The sequence below is a fragment of the Pholcus phalangioides genome, unplaced genomic scaffold (genome assembly GCF_987345545.1).
Source record: "Pholcus phalangioides strain wild (caught in Gottingen) unplaced genomic scaffold, Ppha-v1.0 ptg000007l_1, whole genome shotgun sequence".
NCBI lineage: Eukaryota > Metazoa > Arthropoda > Arachnida > Araneae > Pholcidae > Pholcus > Pholcus phalangioides.
Genome location: NW_028301600.1, coordinates 51957224 through 51979826, shown reverse-complemented (window position 1 = coordinate 51979826; position 22603 = coordinate 51957224). Strand labels below are relative to the sequence as shown.

Here is a 22603-nt window from a genome sequence, read left to right as displayed (position 1 = left end):
TGGGCTTCGCTTTAGTGGAAAAAAGATGTTGAGTGCGAAAGAAAGGGTGAATGCACACACTACCCTCAAAGAGAAAGAGCCGAAAAAACGAAATTCTTTGGCTGACTACTTCGAACGTACTCCGCGAATATTGCGTAGCTTTTGAATTAAAGTTTTAGCCGCGAGCTTTACAGCCGTGGCAGGCTCGAATCGATGTGGTAGTTCAGAAGGCGTCCACCACTGCCGCCAGCGTCGCCGGCCATAAGAAGCGAGCTCGCAGTGCGTCATGCCAGCAATTTAGTGCGAGGTAAGGGTTGTTGAAGGCTCATCTCAAGAACAGCAGCAAGCAAGCAAGCGGCACACAATACTCACTGGCTGCTCTTCTAGTACTAGAGAGCGCTCGAGCTTTCGTTGAGATTACTTAAAGCTAAACTGTACTTTATATTGTCGGCCGGCGGCTGCGGCAACGCACTCGGCTGTGGCAAAATACTTATACTCGCCGGACACTGATCTTCAGACTCGATCTCTTAAAAGATATATTCATACATATAAAATATATATACATATATATATACATAATCTATCTTGTGAAGTTGGTGCTGGATTAGGCATGTGACTCCATGCATAAAAATCAACAAGGGCCCAAACTGGGACTTAAGAATATGCGGCGACCTCCGGCTAGAAGAGCGGTAGGTTATATCATATTAGACAAATTAGTTTATTTATTTTTCGTGTTGTTTCACAAACACTAAGAAAGTATACAACAAATAGAATCACGATTTCAAATGACTCTCTAAAATAACGTACTCTTTCCACATACAATTTTTTCTCCTCTTTTCCATGTATTTATTATGAAGCTTTGAATTTTTGTCGAGTGAAACGCACGATGAATTAATCTTCGTGCATTGGTTTAAAATACAAATAAATACAAATACAAAGCCACGAAATGCAAAATGTTCAACGAGGTGGCTGAGAAAATATTTTATGTCACCGAGGTTCGTTATTTATTCTGAATTGTCCATTGTTGGCTTTCTATAGTAATTTTCATTTGTCTGTAAGACTGAAGTAAGGACATAAATCTTCAAAATTAGTCACGTTGTATTTTAATCGCTATAATTTTCGATAATTCCCTAGATGTTTCTTGCGTGTTATATCTTCCACTTTTTTTCAATTCCGATACGTTAGTAAACAATACAAATAATTAATATTCACTCGACTTTTCAGATTACTTCAAGCTAATATGTTATAGATAGTGTCGGCTTGTAATAATTATCAGAGGTTTTGTTGTTGGTTTGGATGAAAATTTATGACCATCGTATTGCATCCGTATGGATACAAGTTTAAGATAGTACTAAAGTGATTTATCTTATTTTCTGTACTTCATCTTTCTAAGATTTGCATTCATTTCGAGGTTTTAGATAATATTTACTAATTTATATATTTAGTTTTCTTTCATACTTTACCATGACGTAAGTAGCTGCATGCATGAATAGTGATAGCACTTTTTTAAAAAAACTATTCAGGTTTCGTAATCAATTTAGACCATGAACCACACATGATATTATCTTTTTATGTTTGTAAATTTATGTTTGCGTTTATGAAATAACGTCACACGTGTCAATCCAGGAAAAAAAGTACACTCATTAGTAAAATTACCGTGGAAAACTGTGCAACTGTCGGGAAAGTTATCTTTTTCTAATTAGCCGTTAAATATATCGCTTACCTAATTTATTATTAGGATATTCTGAAATGAAAAAGAGGAAAAATATCAGGAAACGGAATTTCTTTGATTATCCGATTTCTTTTTCAGAATAGCCATATGTTTACGTGAACAAAACTTATTATTTTCTTACAAAAAACTTTATTATTTTGGCATTTTAAAAAGAAAGGAATCTATATGTGGTTATTTTGTCGCGTATATTTGCAGCGATTTCGAGGTTCCATATATTCATATTTAAAAATGCGATCTCTTGAGATATATAAATTTGTAGCATAAAATAAGAAAGTAAAAATATACATAAACACACACACACACATGAATACTTTTATAAATGATACTTGATATTGTGCAATAACCTGTTACAACATAATTATGGTATAACGTTAGCACTGTAAAACGCATGAAAAATTTGAGAATTTAACCGAATTTTAAAAATGAATTTCTGCTTATACACGGGATGTTTCGTGAACGTTATTTTTACGCATTTTTAAATGAAATTAATTGAATATTGTACAATATTATTAGTTATTACTGCAGTAATTTACTCTTTCTCTCTCTGTTGCAACATATTTCAATACTTAATGGATATAACATGGAATTTATCATGTTTAATAATTTGAAAGTAGTCTTTTCGTACAATTCAGAACTAAAATTGTCAATTCTGCATAACAAATTTCAAGAGAACATGTTTGCTCAATTTAAATTCTATTTTGAAAGTGTTGTTATACCAACATATAGTTAATTTCGTTGAAATTTTCAATACTAGACGGGAATAAATCAATTAATTATGCTGCAAGTAAAATTGAAAAATGATAAATAGTTTCTGTCAATGGAAAGGAAACTATTCTTCGCGTCCAATGTTCTCGTATTACTCGTCTTCTGAAGAAAAATAAATATACAGAAAGCATTCTTTTCGACAGAAAAATTCTGATTAGGAGAGGACGCCATTGTTTGCGAAATAGAGTGATTTTTTTCCGATTTATATTTGAATTCACCAGCTGAATGTCAGCGACGTCACATATATTTCTCGGAGGCAAATGAATAGAAATGATGCAGAACCTCGTCTCGTTTTATTAAGAATATCTCATTAAAAAAATAAATAAAATCGAGATCAGGGGCGAAGTCATTCTTTGAGAATTCAAACTTTGCGTTCGTTTGAAAGATGACAAGATTTTTGTCCACTGCGCAAGTTGACATCACTGCCATGGAAAAGAGAATAATAATATAAAAAGATTGCTTTGTGAAAAATAATTTATTCCGTTTCGATTTATTATTCTCTTTTATAAGTTTTCTTGGGAGATGTAAGCATAAAATTGGATTTCTTTTTTTCTCGGAGGTTGAAAACTTACACCGGGATTTAGTTATTTAATTTTCTTTTTATATCGGAATGATTGATTTCTTTTAATGAAATACTCCAAATTAATTTTTTATGGAAATCAACACCCGTGCTTCTTCCAGATGTTGTTTTTCTTCAATGACGTTTATGACAAACTTAGCGTATATCTTGGTATATACATTAAGTACATGCATTAAGTAAAAAAAATAACAGATCGAAATTAAATTAATGGATACCAGTAAAAACACGGTCTCGAATCCCATCTTCCGATGGCTTTCAGTGTGTACCGATAGAAATAGAAAGTGATTGTGACATATTCCGCATGAATAGTGGTTATGTTTTTTATAATCATGCTGAATAAAATTGATTTCGTTATTATTCACCCGTAATGAAACTTTCAATAAGTATATACAGTAGACAGTCGTTATAATGACCATACGTTATTTCGACCGTTCCATTATAGCGACTGGTACGATAAGTCCTATTTCTATATAAATCATTGTTTATGCAATATAACGACCCACAAAGACCATTCAATCCAATACAACGTTCAAATTCAGCTCTACCCGACTCCTTTTTCGGAACTGCACAAAATCCGTGTTTTTCGTTTGCCAAAATTGTTTTTGTTTTACCTTGACGTCTGATATTTGAGATTTTCGGTAGATACGTGCGTGCATGAAATTAATGTTTTCAATTTTCTAACCTGATGCATTTTCATGGAAACTGCTTTTATTGTAACAAAGGGAATAACATAATTTTTCAATCCACCCAAATAAGGAATTCTCTCAAGTTAATTGTTGTCATACCTTCGGTATAACTATTCCCTAATAGAACGTCCGTTTTCCGTAGGACCACGGGGGTCGTTATAACGATCATCGATTGTAATTTGGTTTGTAACGTTGCAATACAACGGTAGTACAAAATTATGATGAAATACTTAATGCAATAATTATATATTATTCGTCTTTTCCATGACTCTTCGTATTTATGCTCAGAAAGTACATTTCTTCCCCTAACAAATTTACGGTACATCGATTAACTCAGTTGAATATTTTCTTTAAATTCACAATAAATTAATTAGAGGGTTGACTTATGCAAAACATTTTTTACTCCGTAAAATTTTTGAGTCATACTAAACCTTCAATATATCGAATTTCAATTAGCAGAAGAAATTTTTTTTTATGCTTGCGAAAAGAAAATGCTAATTTAATTTTAAAACAGTGACTAGCGCGTTAAATTTGCTTTAGAATATATTATCGAAACATAATTTAAAGCGCATTAAGGGTCTCAGTTTTTAAAAATTAAACCCTCAAGATATAATATACTTTTATAGACAAAAAAAAAAAGTGACTGCGGTTTCATATTTTTTATTAGATTAGTTTCGCGAAAGAAAAATCGGTAACCGTAAAGGTAGGGGAAAAAATCAACTTCTGTGCCAAGAAGTAAATATTCTTTCCATTCAACACCTCGTGTCCCTCAAAGTATCAACCACACGGAACACTGAACAGCATATCGGTGGTAAAACTGACACCGTTGATTCGAACTGTGTCGAAATTCACGGGTTTTTTCTTTAGTGATGCTTGGTGTTTTTTCCCATTTTGTTCTGCTTCCTCGTGTGTTCAAACTGGACGTGATTGGAAACACAAGATGGAGACTCACCGCCGTAAACGTGGACTGCGTTTGGGTTTCGAAGACGCTGATTTGATCGGCTATAGAACTTTTTCCTCTTGAACGAAGTCCTTGTTCTGCGTGTCTATTTCATCATAGCATGTGTGTCATTACATTATTTTTAATTTATTCCGGTGACAGTGAAGATTACCCGTTTAAATCTTTACTTCTCGGGGTGATGTAATCATTGTAACGCCCGAAGGGAATCGAATAAAGTTTCTCCGTCGGGAGGACGAGCAAGTTTAGGTGGGACGAATTCTTTTAATGCTGATTCCTGCTAATTTGGTGACAGATGCACCTTGGCTTATGCTCTTTTTGTTTTGTTTGTTCTAAAAAATCGCGAGTTGTGATTTCACTGAGCCTCTCGTGCTGGGAGGATTCCTCTCGTTCGTCGAATTAACAAAATAGTTCCCGGATTCCCCTAGGGGCGGGGCGGGAGTAGCCAGAAAGCATAACCCTTTACTTGGCCGTGTTGCTCTCAAGCAAACATGGTTTTCTTATATTTTTCATGTAAAGACATTTTATATATTTTGAGCTCTTAGGCATTGATGATTCTAAGCAACTCCTAAACATTCAATTTTTACTTATGAGCTGTTCATCAAGTTTCTATATTTACCAACAGAATATCTCAGAGGTACATGTCTCGTATATATTTCTTGATAAGCCAAACAAGAACGGTTTTTGACATTGGCATTTTGGCGGGAAATGCCACGTTCGGAAGAGACATATTGCTGTGCATTCTGTAACTATAATAGAAAACTAAGTTGGCAAACAATAAATTACATTTTTTATATTATTCTAATCTATGTAAATCATATAAATACAGCGTGTTCTTTATAGTGCGACATCCTATATGTTTTTAAATATTGAAAATAATTTTTTTTGCCATGAGATAGCATTTAGCGTAATAACCCCCCCCCCCCCCCACTCACAAAATTTTTCTCCTCTGGATATTTCAATGTTTGGTAATAAAAGGGTTTAGACACGTAATTGGTTTCGTCAAACACAAATGAAGGTAATTGAAGTTAATTTAAAAACTATTCAGAAAAAATTTAATGGAGTTTTAATCGGATTGATCAAGTCGATTAACTCAACTAAAATTTTAACTGAGATTAATATTTTTATTTACGCTTTAACACGTTTACTTATTTTTATTATTTATTCCAGTGTTAGTGAAGGTTTCCTGTTTAAATTAAATAATAAAGTATACAACACTAGAGACATGAAGATTGCCTTTCTGCATATAAAAACATGATTTTTTCAACAAACTATTTTTATGGTATTTCCATTATATTCAAAAAACGAATGTTTTCTACTATGCCTTGAAAGAATTCAAAGAATCGCGCCGTAAAATCATTGAACTGTTTTCAATGATTGGATAGTACATAAAAGTAGATATAGCAACGAGATATCCACAGTTGGAATGGGAATGAAGTAATTTTCGGAATGGATATTTGTTAGAAAACTCATTTTTATATGAGCCGAAAGGCCCTCTACAACGGACAAATGAATAAAAAATTTAATGAAACACTACCGTTGAGTTCAATGGAAGAAATTCTCTTGTTTGCAATTGTCTTCTCGAGCCCTTGCGTATAAAAGAGAAGTACCTATTGTTATTGTTTCTAGGAATGAACGGAAAGTTAGTAATTGAAAGGAAGGAATTTTTTTTCCCCGCTCTCTCAATGGCGAGGAAATGGCCCTGAAAACAAAAGAATAGGTTTCTGTATCAAGCAATGAGAATACATTGAGTAGATGGAAGCAACAGCGACGACTAAATATAAAAGAAATAATTTTTTCGTATAGTTTTCATTTATTTTCAGTTGCACTTCACACTAAATTGCACACCATAGAAGAAAACGCGCATTGAAAGGAAGAAAAGAATAAGTGAATCATTTTTCGAATCTGATAAGAATTTTATAGATCTCTTAGTTTTCTATCGTAAATCTCTTATGATCAATCACTCTTTATGCCGATGCAGAAACCTATCAAGGCTGTGAAATACAGGTGCTCTAATAACTTTAGCTCTTCAATCATTTATCACTTGTCAAATGCAGGTCAGTTTTTCTTGCTCTTACTGAAACTTCCTTCGATATATTTCTCTACTTATTTATTTTATTTTATGAACAGTCATTCATCGGGTTTTCTTGATAGAAAATTACTTTATGCGAAATAAGTTTATGTTGAAAACTAAAACGAAAGTATGTTATCTCGTGGAAATTCTCTCAAAAATATACGGGACTTCTATTTTCTTAAAAAAAACCAACTCATAGAATTTGATAAAAATGAATAAAGATTCATAATTTTCTTCTTACACTACAAAAATGTACTTATATTTTTATCGTGATTTCAGACCCTGGTTGTTAATTTTGTCTATTCGTTTAAATAATTTAAGACTGAGTATCTTAATCAGTCTTCGATGGTTGTCATCGATGACAACCATCGAAGCCAACTATGCCATCAGTGGCACAGTTGCTAGGCAGGCAGACTTTGTAAAATTATTCGCCCGTTGTAATTGATATCAATAATATCCATATGGTTACAAATAAAATTATACCTTCATACTTAGGTTCACCATACATCATCGAAGAGAATGCAAGATATTGCGATCCTAAGTACGGAATATATCACTAAATTTGTAAAAATTGCAATTTATATGACATTGCCTTCTATGATATTTGCTAATTACTGCTAAAATTGGTGAAGAGTGTGTAAATAAAAAGTTCTTACAAATAGCAGTAAACAAAAATGTATTTCACGAAAAAAATATTCAAATGATCTGATGACCGTATTTCATTGAGAAAAATAGCATTCGATAAGATGGGATCTTATAATAATCTGTAAAACACGGGACATTGCCAATTGTCATAAAAAAACTTGCCAGAAAATAGTAGGCACAATCACCAATCGTAATTAAAATTCCAAAAAAATTGGCAAAACGTTAAACCTGACAAACATGTGAGATTAATATTAAAAAAAAATTTCAGCCATAACTATCATAATATAACTTATACAGGGTGCATAGGTAACAGGGCAGACGGCATTTTATTCGCGAACCGTTGATCCTAGACGCATACTTCTAGCTAGAAAAAGTATTCAAATCACCTGTATTGCTCAGATATGCCATCCAAGTAGAAAGGAGTTGTATAGTTATTAAAATAAATGAAAATAACTTCATATACGGCACCCTGTGCTCACAAACCCAGTAAGGAAGTTGCTGCCCTGGGTCTCCTCAAGTCAAAAAAAAAATTCTGCATTTCTAACTGGATTATTTGCTGAGATAATCGAACTCGAAAAATCGAAGTTGGGAAAAACAAAGCGTTAAGTGCGGATAAAACTGTTTACCCGTACTTAACGCCACTTTTCCCCAATTTTCCTCCGTTTTTTGAATTCGCATATCTCAGTAAAAATTACACTTGGAAACGTGGAATGATTTTGTTGGCATCAGAAGAGATAGGGCAACAACCTTGTAATTGGGTTCTTGAGCACAGGGTACCCGTATAAAAAGTAAACATGTTTATTTTAATATTTATGCAACCCCTTGCAACATGAATGACATATCTGAGTACTACACGTGATTTGGATATTTTTTCTAACTGGAAGTTATTCCTCAAAGATCAACGGTTTGCTAGATCATTGATCATTTTTGTCGCACCACGGTCATTTTCTGCGCGTGAGGGCTAATTAGACCGGGACCTACAATTTATTGCCGATTCCGAACGGCAGGTTTGTTTTTTTATACCCGCGTCGAGAGGTTTGTGCGCTAATCCCTCGATGGGGGGACTCCCTCCGGTAGCAATTTTTTCTGCGGTCACGTCACCGTTTCTGTTGACGGTTTGCTAGTAAAATGGCACGCCCTGTCACTTATGCACCCTGTAGGGTGGGTATATTATCAAAACGCTGTATATTCACGAGTTTAGTTAATTTTTTTCAAATTCAAATGAGTATCGTAGAAAAAGCGTCACAAATGTATAAAAAAATCGGAACAACGAAAATTACAGGAATGTCCCGTAATACGGGACACGAGTGGTTCATCAAATTGTTTCAGTCATTTTACTGGTCCTTGTTTTCAGAAAGGTCGAGGAACACTGCTTTAAGAAATCAACTATTCTGTAGATTTTTCTTTTTCTTCTAATTATAGAATTATTTTCGGTGTATAAGAAGCATTGCAGTTGATTAGTTAGAAAAATTGGTAATTCTAGCCCTTTTATTCGTTCTCGGGTCAAAGTAAAGTACTACACGGTTCGTCCACTCATGCATGTGAGTTTCGGAAGAATGGCTTGCTTCTGGACAATTAGATAGTATCGGTTAGCACAATAGCCTTATTTATTTCCTTTACCAAACTGCAGAAAGAAAGACGGAAATCCTAAATAAATCTGTATTCACTAGAGATCAATAAACTGAACAAAACTACGTACAAATGCTTGAAATGAATTGATCGTAATGAATTGTTTAACGACGTACATGCGTAAAAGTAACTACGATGAAATGTTTATTCGCGGTAATGAAAATTCTCGGAGTATACCACGAAACCCTACAGGAAAACCATGAATATTAAGGGGAAAACGAACATGCATCTTAATATGTATATAAAAATTTATATTTACATAACAATACTAAACACTAATTATATTAATTTTATGAGTGGAATTCGTGTGGTCAGCGAACTGATCTCTGATTCAAATGGCATAATAGTTTGAATCAATCTTGGGCATAGAAAAAAGTATTCGTAATAAACCACCATAGATTATGTAGCCATTACTTATACCGTATTCTCCAGCATTAGGCAGCATGCCGTAAAAGTCAGAGGACGCCAGCTTTTCGAATGTTAGGATCTGGTCCATTTCCGACATGCGCTTAAAAGCGAGGTTTGATAAAGGATCACATTCCGAAAGACAAATATCAATTTATATTAAATGTTGAATTTAATAAATAAAATATCACAGATCGAATCCATTATTCTAGATTGGAGTTTAAGCAAAACGTCTTGTAAATTTAAATCGTTAATTGACGATTTATCACATATTTACCAATACCAGCTGAGAGCTTACATAATCAACTGTAGATATGATAGTCTGCAAATTTATCAAACTTACCAAAATGGTCGGCGATTATGCATAATAACCGAATTTATCACATTTACCGTAACAAATAAAAGTTTAAAATATTGGTGCGTAGGTGTAGTTTATACAATGCACGTGTTACAAATAGAAAAACTATCTTCTTTAAAACCAGAAGGAACTCAGTTTATGGCCTTGATTCATAATCAATATTGAGCTGTGGTCCAATATTACTATTATGAGCAGGCAGTCTCGCCGAATTTCCTTTCCTCGAATAGTGCATTTACTGATCGATTGATTTTAATACACGAACGAACTATTTTCGTTCACGGAACTCTTATTTAACTTGTTATAAAAATATAATTTTAAGATAAAAAGCACCATATTCGTCGAACCTCATGCACCATATACAAAATACAGCATGTTTTGAACTTCGATACTTTTTATTCAAATTTAAGCATTTGAAAATACTTACTGATTATAAAAGTAAAACAGGAATAATATTGGGATTTATTTTACGTAGTCATTTTATCAATACCATTAAAAACCGCAGAACGATTCGATAAATATTCTGCTCTTATAGTGGAAATATACATTAAATATTAAAATTCTATACTTAGTTAAGTAGTAGGTAAATGGATTTCCCTCAAACTCCATTCCTTTAAATATTTGCGATGTAATTATTTGTAATTATTAGTATTTCTATATACATAAGGGCGATTAGCAATCATAAAAAAAAAGATTTTAAAATAAAAATAATTAGATTCAAATGAGGGGATTGTCATCTTAATTGATGGGGAAAAAGGTATTCTTCGCTAATTCCATTCTATTTCTCATAATCATAACCAAATATCGACTTCTTGAAAGGCTATGTAAATTCGTTCGTCGAAAAACCAACTGTCCTGGCACTAGTTCCGTCTATTTATTCTCTGACTAATGGGGACTTAAGCTGGCAGACTAAGAATAAACAGTAATAATAAGATCGGCATTAACTTTTTTTTCCTCTCTCCAACAAATGATAGCATGACGCAAGAATGGAAAAAAAGAGGTGGTAATGACAGGGTGAGAGGAAAGCAGAAAGAGAGAGAGAGAGAGAGAAAACAGTTAACCCTGGGATCTAAATTGCATCGTAAATTAAGAAAGATAAATGATTCAACACATCTCTATTCAAAAGTAAACCTATGCTGAACTCGGAGCCATTTATCTTACCCCCGGTTTTCTCTCTGTTACACACGCTGTTGTTTGCTCTATATTAATTCATAAAGATTTCAGAGCAAATGTCACGTATCGAGATATGTGGGATCATTTTTATTTGTTTCTCTTGGCATTTACCTTAAGCTTTTTATTCTTTCCAACTTCTGTTCAGAAAAACGGAAGATTTACACTCGAAATGAAACTACTTATATCAATATATATATACGTCTTTGATCAAACAATTCTTTTTAAAGTGTTTACGAACAGCAAAAAATAATCTAGTCGTATATATATATATATATATATATACTAATTTTGATTAATAAATATATTTAATAAATTAATCTATAGAAATTAATGAACTATTCATAAAAAAACAAGGAAAATAGACTGCCTTTCCTGGATGTTATGCCGAGGTGAACTTGGCATAACATCCTTTATAATAATATTATTATTATAACATAACAGTTATTCTGGTATCTGAAGGGACTCGAACTCGAGAACTCGAATTTAGGTCCCCTCGCAAATCCGGGCAATTGCGCTACCATATACACCACTAGAGAACCGACATTGCTTTCTTTATTTCACGTACCGCGGAGTGAGGCGCTGAAGTAAAGACTTAGCTGCCTTAACGGCCCCCAGGTGCGGAGCTTGCCCGAATTGCAAGATGACCGAGGTTCGAGTCCCGGCAAAAACCAGAATGCCTTTTCTTTTTTCCGAGTTCACCTCGGCATAACGTCAGGAAAAGAGTGTTTCTTTGATGTATGAGCTGAGAAGGAAAAAAAATCATCTTATTCATATGCTACGATAAATGTGATAAATTCGGTTCTTATGCATAATAACCGTGCATTTCAGTAAGTTTGATAATTTTTTCTAAATTAATCACTTTTACCGGCGATTATGCATAATATCCAAGCGTCACGTTGTTGGTGAACATGATAAATCGTACTATATGATACAGTATACAATGATAATTCATACATGTATTGTATCATAATATCGGGGTACGATTGTAAAATTTGTTATCATTATATCAGGGCCCTCATCCCACATGCTAGACTCATTTGGAATTTTTTTTCATATTTATAAAATTCACCAATTACATTTGGGTATTATGCATAATCTCCTTTAAAAGTGATAAATTTATCAAACTTATATATACCAAGACGACTGGTAAGTATGCATCATAACTGATTTATCACATTTATCGTAACGCATACATACTGTTTTTATTCATGATTTTTACATAATATAAATTTTGATTTAAATACACAAAAACACTTATGTACGAAGAGTCAAATATTACTTTAGAAAATAATTTTATACTTTGTTGAACGTATATTACTAGAAAAATATTAAACTTTCGAAATAAACGTGAATGTTATTTTCATTCAGAAAGGAACACATTAGATAGACCCGTGGAATGAAATTAACAAAACAAATGAGGATTGTTTTCCTGCGTTTCCTTGGGACTTGGGTACGCAATTCTATGGACATTGTCACTAGAATAGAAAATGCGGTGCTTTTCCATTATCCAAAACGCTTACAAACCCGAAAAATTAATAACCTGCTTTGGAGTCAGATGTCCGCAGGCTGTTCCTCATGATATTGCTGTCTCGTTGGAACCTTGTTGTCCTGGTAGGAAGAGGATCCTGACGTGAAACATCCTTTAATTCGAGGGATTCGTTGATATTATACACTTCAGCTGTGTCGCACACGTAGAAACACACGCTGTCTCATTATGTTCAAGTCGAGAAATTCACACGATGCAGTACGAAATTTCCGAAACACCTGCGACATGCATTTCTCATTCACCCTACGCTTATTCCGGGGAGCAAACAGTATGACAGGTATACCTCAATGATAACTCGTAGCACATCGCCACCACTTATTTGTTTTTGTTTCTATATAAATCTTTTCATAAGCTATTCGAGAAATACACGGCCTCTCTCACATATGCAATACAAATTACTTCATAGAATATGCATTGAGATGGCATAAAGAATATATATTTGGAATCAGATTTTTGTACGATATGGAATAAATCCGCCACATATTTGATAAAAGTAATTCCGCAGATATAAAGTTTATCGTAGTTGAAAGCATGATAGGTATATTGCGACACTATAAATTGCATCGGTGTTATTTCAAAATTCTTTATCTCACAAGTAAAATTATATACGGGCGTAGTGATAGCATATATGAGCCATGTAATTTCAAAACCAGATAGATTCATTTTTTTCGATTTTCAGATTATGACATTCATTTTTAGTTTTCCTACAGATCTATCAGTAAGCGAAGTCATAACATTGAAAATCTCACTTAATGCTATTCATTTTGCGGTGTGAAAGTAGCGTTGTGTGCAGAACCAGATAAGTAAAGAAATCAGTTTCAAAACCAAATAGATCAAAAGACGCGCGTAGGCATAGATATAGATACCATATCTTGGTTTCAAAACCAGATATGTATATATATATAGATCGGTTGCAAAACCAGATAGATCCAAAAAAATATATTTTTTTCTCTCAAAGTAATATTTATACATAGCTAAAATTTGGTCAAGATCAGTGTCTATCTAATACAAATTTCTATGTAAAACTATAATATATAAAACTATATATATATATATATATATATTTAAATATTTTTTAACAAAAAGCTTTTATTTGTTCGCTGATACGAATCAGTATGTTAAATACGTACGAACAGTTGGTACGCTTTTTTAGTGCCACATATAAATTTTTCTCGATTACATATGATGAAACTCGTTGATCAAAGGTATACAGTGCAGCACAACACTAATTTTGAGTTTTGAGTTATTTATTGTAAATTGTGAGGTTTTACACATTTTGCACAGGAATTCCTGAGACAAAATGAATAACACATAACAAAAACGAAACACAAATCTTGAATATTTATTACATTATAGCGAAATGTCTTCGCATTTTTCTGTCGCCATGTAAACTGGTCACTCAGTGTCTTCCAAGTTTCTCGATTTTGGTTTATAATGCTCTCTAGCTACGTACTAGCACTCTATAGATGCCTCTATAGATTCAATTCAATAGAAATTTGAGAAAAACAGACATACACCTTTTGTGACTTCAGCATCCATATCCTCAATACTTTCTTATCCGAGAACTGGGGGATTCTAGCATGGAAAACAATCAAGATTCATGTCGCAACAATGAGAAACGTCCCTTTGTGGCGCCTAATAGTCAATGTACGATAGTCAATAGTCATCATCAATGGTAAGCCAGTCCTAAGACCGGTTCGCCCCCCATGTTGAGCAGCCGCCACTTTTCTCTGTCTTGGGCTTTGTTCTTTAATTGGTTATAGCTGGTACATTCTGCGTCATTTATTAGCTTTGAGATCCAGGTGATCCTGGGCCTTCCCCCTTCAATTCTGCCCTCCATCACATCTCGCAACAATCCCCCGTGACGAAGAACATGTCCCATCCAGTGTAGGCGTCTGTATTTAATCCTTTTCAGGATTTGGTGATTCTCCAACCTGTGTTAGAACTTGCGAATTTGGCCTTTTGAATGTCCAGCTTATGCGCTCCATGCGCCTCCAGCACCACATCTCCAGCGCTTCCAATCATTTCGCGCCTCTCTTGCTTATGGTCCAGGACCCTGATCCGTATAGTGGTGGATCACACATATACCTTAATCAGACATTTTCGTAATTTGATCGGTAAGTTTTCGTTCGTTAGCAATCCCTGTTCAGCGTGGAATTCTTGTTTAGCAAGGGCTATTCTAGATCTTATGTTGTTGCTGCAGTAGCCATCTTCCGTGATCAAGCCTCTTAAGTATTTAAACGATGTTGCTTGTTGTAGTTGTTGACCTTTGATTTTTGTTGTGAAGCGATAAGGTTTATGCCCATTGACATTGTTTTCGTTTTTCTTATATATATTTTCATCCCGTACTACTGGACCTTGTGGTTAATCCTTGAGAGTAGTCTCGTCAACGTTGCCGCATCCTACCAATAGAGCAAGGTCATCCGCAAACTATATCGTTTTCACTATCCGACCCACTATTCGGATATAAAAAATACCAGCATTGTATTCATCAAAAGTCTCATTTAAAATTAGTTCTCAAAAGGCATTGTGAATAGCCCTGGTGATAGTAGGCATCCTTTTCGGATGCCGCGACAGATGTGAGCTGGTTTGGTGTGTCGCCTTCTTCTAATCTTAATAATTGCCTTTTGTCTTGTATAAAGGTCACAAATTAGGTTTAATAATTTTTCTGGACATCCGATTCTTTGTAATAGGGAGAATAATTCACTCCAGTTGACACGATCAAACGCCTTCTCTCATAATCCATGAGAAACAGACGTATAACCTTCTTCCCACCGTGTTCAGGCGCTCGGCTATCACTCTTAACGCTGTCACTGCATTTCTTGTCGCCAATTTCTTCCTAAAGCCGAATTGCGAATCATCTAGGTAATTTTTCAATGTAGTTTACCATACGTTTCCGTATGATATGGAGTAGTACTTTCGAGGTGTGACTGATAAGGCTAATTGTTCTGTGTTCACTGCATCTCTTAGCCGAGGGTTTCTTTGTATTGGTATGATAACTGTCGTGCAATGTTCTTCAGGCCATTTGCCCTGTCTTACAGATATTGTTAACAAGATCAAAGAGCCGACTTCTCACAGTGTCTCCACTTTCTTTCAATAGTTCCGCGGGAATGCCATCCAATCCTGCCGCTTTCCCTATTGGTAGTGCAGGGAAAGTGGCAGGATTGGCAAATCTACGTGGCGTATTGAAATTTGCATAAATCTTATTATATGTCTATATTTTCTACGAGCGGGAAATTTGATTTTTTTACTTCAAAGTTTTAGTTTTTATAAAATCTTTACTTCATATACATTCTAGTATATATGATTTTTCGTCTTAAGTAAAATTATTAAAAAAATCGATGAGCTGTCTTTAATTTTATAAAAGAATATAAGGGGCCATTCAAGTATTACGTCAGCATCGAGAGGAGAAGGGGGGGGTTTCGGATTTGCTGACCTTTAATGACAAGGGTGGAGCAGGGTTCGAAGGTCGCTTACATCATCAACCACCCCTTTTTGAAGATATGAAAAATTCTAATCTGCTGACGGGGGGAAGGGGGTCAGTGTTTTGCTGACTTTTGTTGACGGGGGGGGGGAAGGGGATCAAAAATGGCCGAAAATATGCTTACGTAATACTTGAATGGCCCCTAAGTAGAAAAAAAAGATGTCATCTATATATAAAGTATATTGTATATATACAAGTTAATGCAAGATTCCCTCGAAAGACTAGTTACATTCGGAGATCATGATTTTACGAAAAAAATTCATTGTTGCCTCTAAGGGGACTCGAACCTCGGTCTCGGGATTGCCAGACGAGTGATATACCACTAAGCTACGGAAGTATAGGTCGAAAGTTTCGTCCGTGGAGCGTGTATATGCCGAAAGACTCAGTGCGATGGATGGTGGCAATCGACTAACAGCTAGTAAATGACGTCTGGGCCACTAAATGGCGACATATATGCAAAAAAAGAAGTCCTCTCCACTTGTTAATACAAGAATTTCGGAAGACTTATTATATCTGGAGATGATGATTATTGAGGAAGAAAATTCATCTCTGCCTCCTGAACTCTGGTGTCTCGTTTGCCAGAAGAGTGCACTACCCTTTAGCTATGGAAACAGATAGAATATTTCTTCCTTGGAGCACATGTATATATTGAATATTGAATTGCTTCGTACATGGACGGTGGCAGCAATCAACTAATAGCTCATGAATGACATAGGCAATCAGATGGCGATATATATGTAGAGAAAGATGTCCTATCCACTTGTTAATAAAATACTACTCCAAAGACTGTTTATATTCGGAGATGATGATTTTAGGAAGAAAATTCATTAGAGGTAGAGCACTCGTCTGTCAAACGAGAGACCGGGGTTCGAGTCCCCCTTGGAGGCAGAGACTAATTTTCTTCTTAAAATCATCATCTCCAAGTATAACCAGTCTTTGAGGAATCTTGTATCAAAGAATATATTGTGTGCCTAAACTTTGTGCTGCACTGTATGAGTACGTATAATGAACTTTTGTGAGTCCATCTGTCGATAGCAAGAAATACTGGTCATCAAGTACTGAATCCTTTTCCTGTTTTTTATTCTTTTTACTATTATATTTGTTGTTATCATCACTACTTTATTATTTTAATTCTTTACAAACAAAAATTTTATAATTTTATTTTCATTGAACTTATAAAACGATTTTTTCTCTACTCTTATCTTACATTGAAAGCTATCGAATGATATAGATATTGTATGAAAAATTTATCACAAGAAACTATTTTAGGACTCGGAATAAATGTTAGTTTTTGGTGCCTTCAGTTTTACGCAATCAAGTAGGTGTGTAGTTAAACTGAGATACCAAAGACTCAGAAGGATACATTATATGGCACTGCCATCATTTAGTGGATTATATTAGACTAATGAGAATAGTATATATGTTTAGAGCTTATTCCATAATGCTAAACAAATACATACATGTTCAAGACCTGCGCAGTCGGACGTTGCTGCGCTAACCAAACGACTGTGAGATGACAGATTCTGAAAAGCTATTGGTGTGTAACCAGATGCTAAAGTGAAGGCTCCGGTGAATTCATTATGCATTTGCATGATATTCCGTGTACTAAGTAATTCTATTCGCTCAGAACTTGATCAGATGAGTTGCATTTTTTATACTTAGTTTTCATCTGATACATCGATATAATTTGTATTAAATGTCTCAATAACATTACAAAGAAATCTCGATATAACGATATTCTGCGGACCAATAAAAAGTATCGGTGTACACTGCAAAACAAAAAAAAGAAATTCTTCATGTTTCCAAGAGAATTTTATTGCATTCAGAGTACATTGGGCTGCTGATTTCAAAACTTGCGTTGATTTTGCCGAATTGACTCTAGTTTTTGAGATAATGCTAATTGGACCGGGACCCACAATTTATTGCCGACTCCGAACGGCAGGCTTGTTTTATATACTCATCGAGAGGTCGGTGCGCTAATACCTCGATGGGGGACTCCCTGCGGTAGCAATTTTTTGCTGTGGTCATGTCGCCGTTTCTGTTGTACCCCTGTGTCAGGAAAGTTTTCTGACAAGGACGAACCTGGTATCAAACTCGCGACACCTCTAAACATCCTTTGGTACTTTAGGCGAGTATCTTATCGACCGGGCTCTACCACGCCTCAGAATCGCCCAAATTGTACTAATGCGTCTAATAAAATATTCGATAAATAATTCTAATTAATATTGCTTATCGAAAGTGCCCATTATTCAATATACAACGTACTGTACATCTAAATTCTAGTTTTAAGGGTGCACGCAAATTTTCCAATTTTTCAATTTTTAAATAATATTAAATTTTCTGCGTCTAACAAGGTTTGTTCTACCTGTACTAAAAATATTTTTAAAATATTTTAATATAAACTGCTGGCAGGCATAACACATGCTAATGTTTTTTTCTGAAAACTAAGTATTTTGTTAGATAAGGAACATTTTTTTTTCAGACACCACTCATTCAAATTTCTTGAAACTTTCTCTCTCTCAACACTATGGTTTTATATACTTTTATACGAGGATTATTTTTTTTATTAAAATTTTTTATGGCACAAATATGGGTAAATTTTGGTTATTTTTGAAAAAGTTGCATGCTGTTAAAGTTGAAATTCAAGAAAAAAATAACCAACAATTAAAATCCTAAAATCTCGTGTTAAAGTATATAACACCACAGTGTTGAGACACACACATATAACCAAAATTATGTGTGACAAATTTGAAATAAATCTGTAGTAGAATAATATATTTGATGATATATTTTTACTAAAGCATACTTTGGTGTTTTTTCACCATCTTAAAAATATGAGACTCTTCAATTCTTTTTGTTCTAACAATCTCAGAATTTTATTATAATTTTATGGTTTTCAAGCACTGCTTAGGAAACCATACCCTTTCATGAACTATAAAAATCAGAACTGCCGTCACGGCAAAAATTATCGATATACATTCGCGATTACTTTCGGATGAGTATGTACGTTAACTTTATAAAACAAATTTTAGAACTCATAAAATGAGGGTTACTTTTTTTATAGCAAAAATTTCTTCAAGAAAAAATAAGAAAGAGATGAGACTAATGTGTATAGATATCACATATTCCAAACTATCGATCCGCCGATGCAAAGTGTCTCCAGTTTCTTCACACTTTACCGCAATCTACGACAAAAAAAAAAAAATTGTTTTCCCTCCATTGAGCATTTATTGCTTCCTTAACCATTACAAAAAAGAGCATTAAAACAACTTTCTCTTTTATATCGAATGAAATATTCATGGAATCGATCAAGTCAGCTATGCCGGCCTTCTTCTGATGTTCGGTCCAGACTTGCAACGATGGGAAACTCCTTCGGAATTACAAGAGATTCCAGTGAAGAAATACAGAGCGTATAAAAAATAAACATTCGCTGAGGAGGGAAAGCAATGTGTGTGAGGTATATATATATATGTATACATATATATGAAAAAAAGAAGAGCAAGATCACCAAAAACTCGACGATGAAGTATTTCAGTTTTCTTTTTCGTAGTGTATTCAGTTTTGGCGCATCTATTTCGGTGGTGATTTTCCTCGAACTCTCAGAAGCAATTTTCGAATCTTGGAAACTGTTGGAAACTTGTTTTTTTGTTACGGTGTATATATATATATATGCATATATATGGATGGACATCAAGAATCTTCAGTTGTTCAATACGTTACAAGCATGGTGGTCATTATACGAAAAACGGAAATATGTGTTTGTGTAACATAAGCTGCAGACTTTTCGGTGAACATTTAAATGTTCCATTTAGACTTGTATTATATTCTAAAGATTTATTGGAGCGGACGCACATTAAAGTGTTCTTTTTACGTGTTTTAAAGATTCTAAATTCATATCTCTAGAATTTTTTAATACTTTAAGCGGCATTGACGTGTCAGCTCGCCTGCTTAAAGGTCTCTTGTTTAAACATTTCCCAGATATTTTTTAAAAAGTTTCTCGATGGAACAATTTCCCTATACCTCCATGGTTTCAACCTGCTGAATATAGAAAGAAAGCCTACCTAATTAAAAAAGATATGGCTTTTTATAGGGTGTTTAGTGATTTCTCCTATGCCGCTCAAAGGTTTAATACTTTTTTCGTAAATTTTGTGATTTTGGTTAGTATTAATCAGACATTGCGTAAGAAGAACGTACATTTATTTACAGTAAGTAACGCGTGAAGATCGACGTGTTGGCGAGTTATTTATGAAAGGATTTAAGAAGCATCTTATAACTAATTAAATCAAAAATACTTGTTATACAGTGAAACCTCGCTAAAATGATATTCGATATAAAGATCAACCTCTCTACAACGATATTTATTAAGATCTTATTTGGAATAATTTTTTACTTAATATTACACTCTTCTCGATACAACGATACCCTTTATGATGAGAAATCGCTCCATAACGATATTTTTTGGAAACGTTTTGAATCGATACGTCTTTATATTTCACTCAAAATCACCTTCAACATAAACTGCATTTTGAAACAAGTAGCTTGTTGTTCCTCCAATGGATATCGATAATTTTCCCACAACTTCTCTCAAAAAATTAATTAACTTATTGGTTTCGTTACTTTCTAATTTTACTTTCAGCACTACGCTGAAGTAATCATTTTTACAGGAGGAGATAATTTAACTGTAATTTACTATTTGACTAATTCATCATAATTTTGTGCGGCCAATGAATGCATTTCATTTTCTGGTGGTACTGGCAACACCAATTCAGATGTCAACCAACAGCATAAATTTTCTGATGTGTAGTAATGACATTTCTTTCAATATAATTTTAAATGATGTTAGAGTGATTTTGTGGCGCTGATCGATAGTTTGGAATATGTGATATCTATACACATTAGAGCCTATCTGTTTCTTATTTTTTCTTGAAGAAATTTTTGTATAAAAAAATAACCCTGATTTTATGAGTTCTAAAATTTGTTTTATAAAGTTAACGTACATACTCATCCGAAAGTAATCGTGAATGTATGTCGATAATTTTTGCCATGACTGCAGTTCTGACTGATTTTTATAGTTCATGAAAGGGTATGGTTTCCTAAGCAGTGCTTGAAAACCATAAACTTATGATAAAGTTCAGATATGTTTGGAACAAAAAGAATTGAGGAGTCTCATACTTTTTAAGATTTTAAAAAAACACAAAAATTATGCTTTAGTAAAAATATATAATCAAATATATTATTCGACTACTGATTTATTTCAAATTTGTCACACATAATTTTGATTATATGAGTTAGGGGAACATTTCCACTTTTGCCAAATTTACAGTACAAAACGTATTTTTTTCCAGAATGGACTGCTTTACAAAAGAGGAAAATAGCCCAACAGGTAGCATATGTGAGTGGTATAAGAATATCTAAATATTACGTTTCTCTTGATCAACATCTTTACATTTAGTTATTTATTTCGATTCCAGAAGGTTTCACCTAAGCAAACTGTCTTGTGAGAAACTTAAGAAACACGATCACTCTACAGTGGAAACTCCCATAACGGACATTCCCGTTTTATCGGACACTTAACTGACACTTTACATGTATTTTACTTTTCAAAAATGCATCGACGGGACTCAATGTATTTTACATCCATTAACGGGCACTCCTCGTTAGCGGGCAAAATTTGCGGTCTCGTGGATGTCTGTTATCGAGAGGATATACTGTGAAACGCGACTTTGAAAGCGCTTCTGAAAAATGTCTCGTTTTGAAAAAAAAATTCCTAAATTTTCGAATTTGATTTTGAATAAAATTGAGTCAGTGAAATTTCAATATTTTTTCCCATTTGATGAACTGAACAGTTTACATTATTTTGAATAAATTTTTATTTAATTATATTGGAGACATGCTATTTTATCATGCACACAAGGTATTAACAATACACACACATTTTTTGTTTCGTTTAACAGCGCACCCTGTGGGTGAATTTTGAAACTTTTCGTTTAAATTTATCAAAAAAAAAAAAAACAAACTTCCAGCTATTATAAGTATTTTAGTACAACCTTCACTTTTTTATGTCATTTGGTTGATTTGTTATTAATTTTTAAAATGTGTTCACAGGACATCTCGTCTACCCTGTGTATTTAATTATTTAATTATTCTACTAGGTTTTTTGAAGCATTTTGACCATCTTTAAAAGTATGGGACCACTTAAACACAAAATTTAATAATTTACAATAAAAATATATTGTTTGCATAGAAAATATCTTAATTATTTTATTGCTGAAAATTCAACACGAGAAAGAAAAAAAAACATACCAATTACGGTATGACTTGATGGTGATCTATTGTACATTGTTCGTAGAGAATATTAAACAGCCATTCATGACGGCCAAAAATTTCTTAATTTTGTGATTGCTTTTATTATGGTGCTGGTATTTAGATGAAATATATGAAAAATTTATATATATATCAGAATAAAACTAAATATTTGAAAATTCGGCCGAACACACGAAACGGAGTAGGTCGTTTTTTCGAAATTTAGAGGAAACACATAAAAAGTTATGGTTGAATTCCCTGGACAGATCGTAAAGATCTCTTGGGAGTA

At 33.8% G+C, this 22603-nt stretch overlaps 1 protein-coding gene across 1 annotated transcript in view; it reads left to right on the top strand.

Annotated features, from left to right (window-relative positions):
- The first annotated feature begins 287 nt into the window (after nucleotides 1–287).
- Nucleotides 288–22603, top strand: part of LOC149085464 (protein O-mannosyl-transferase Tmtc3-like) — a 195450-nt gene continuing 173134 nt past the window's right edge. Inside the window, exon 1 of the mRNA XM_089233480.1 lies at nucleotides 288–668. Within this exon, the coding sequence (XP_089089606.1) occupies nucleotides 600–668 (69 nt within the window). The 5' untranslated portion in view covers nucleotides 288–599. The remainder of the gene's footprint in view (nucleotides 669–22603) is intronic.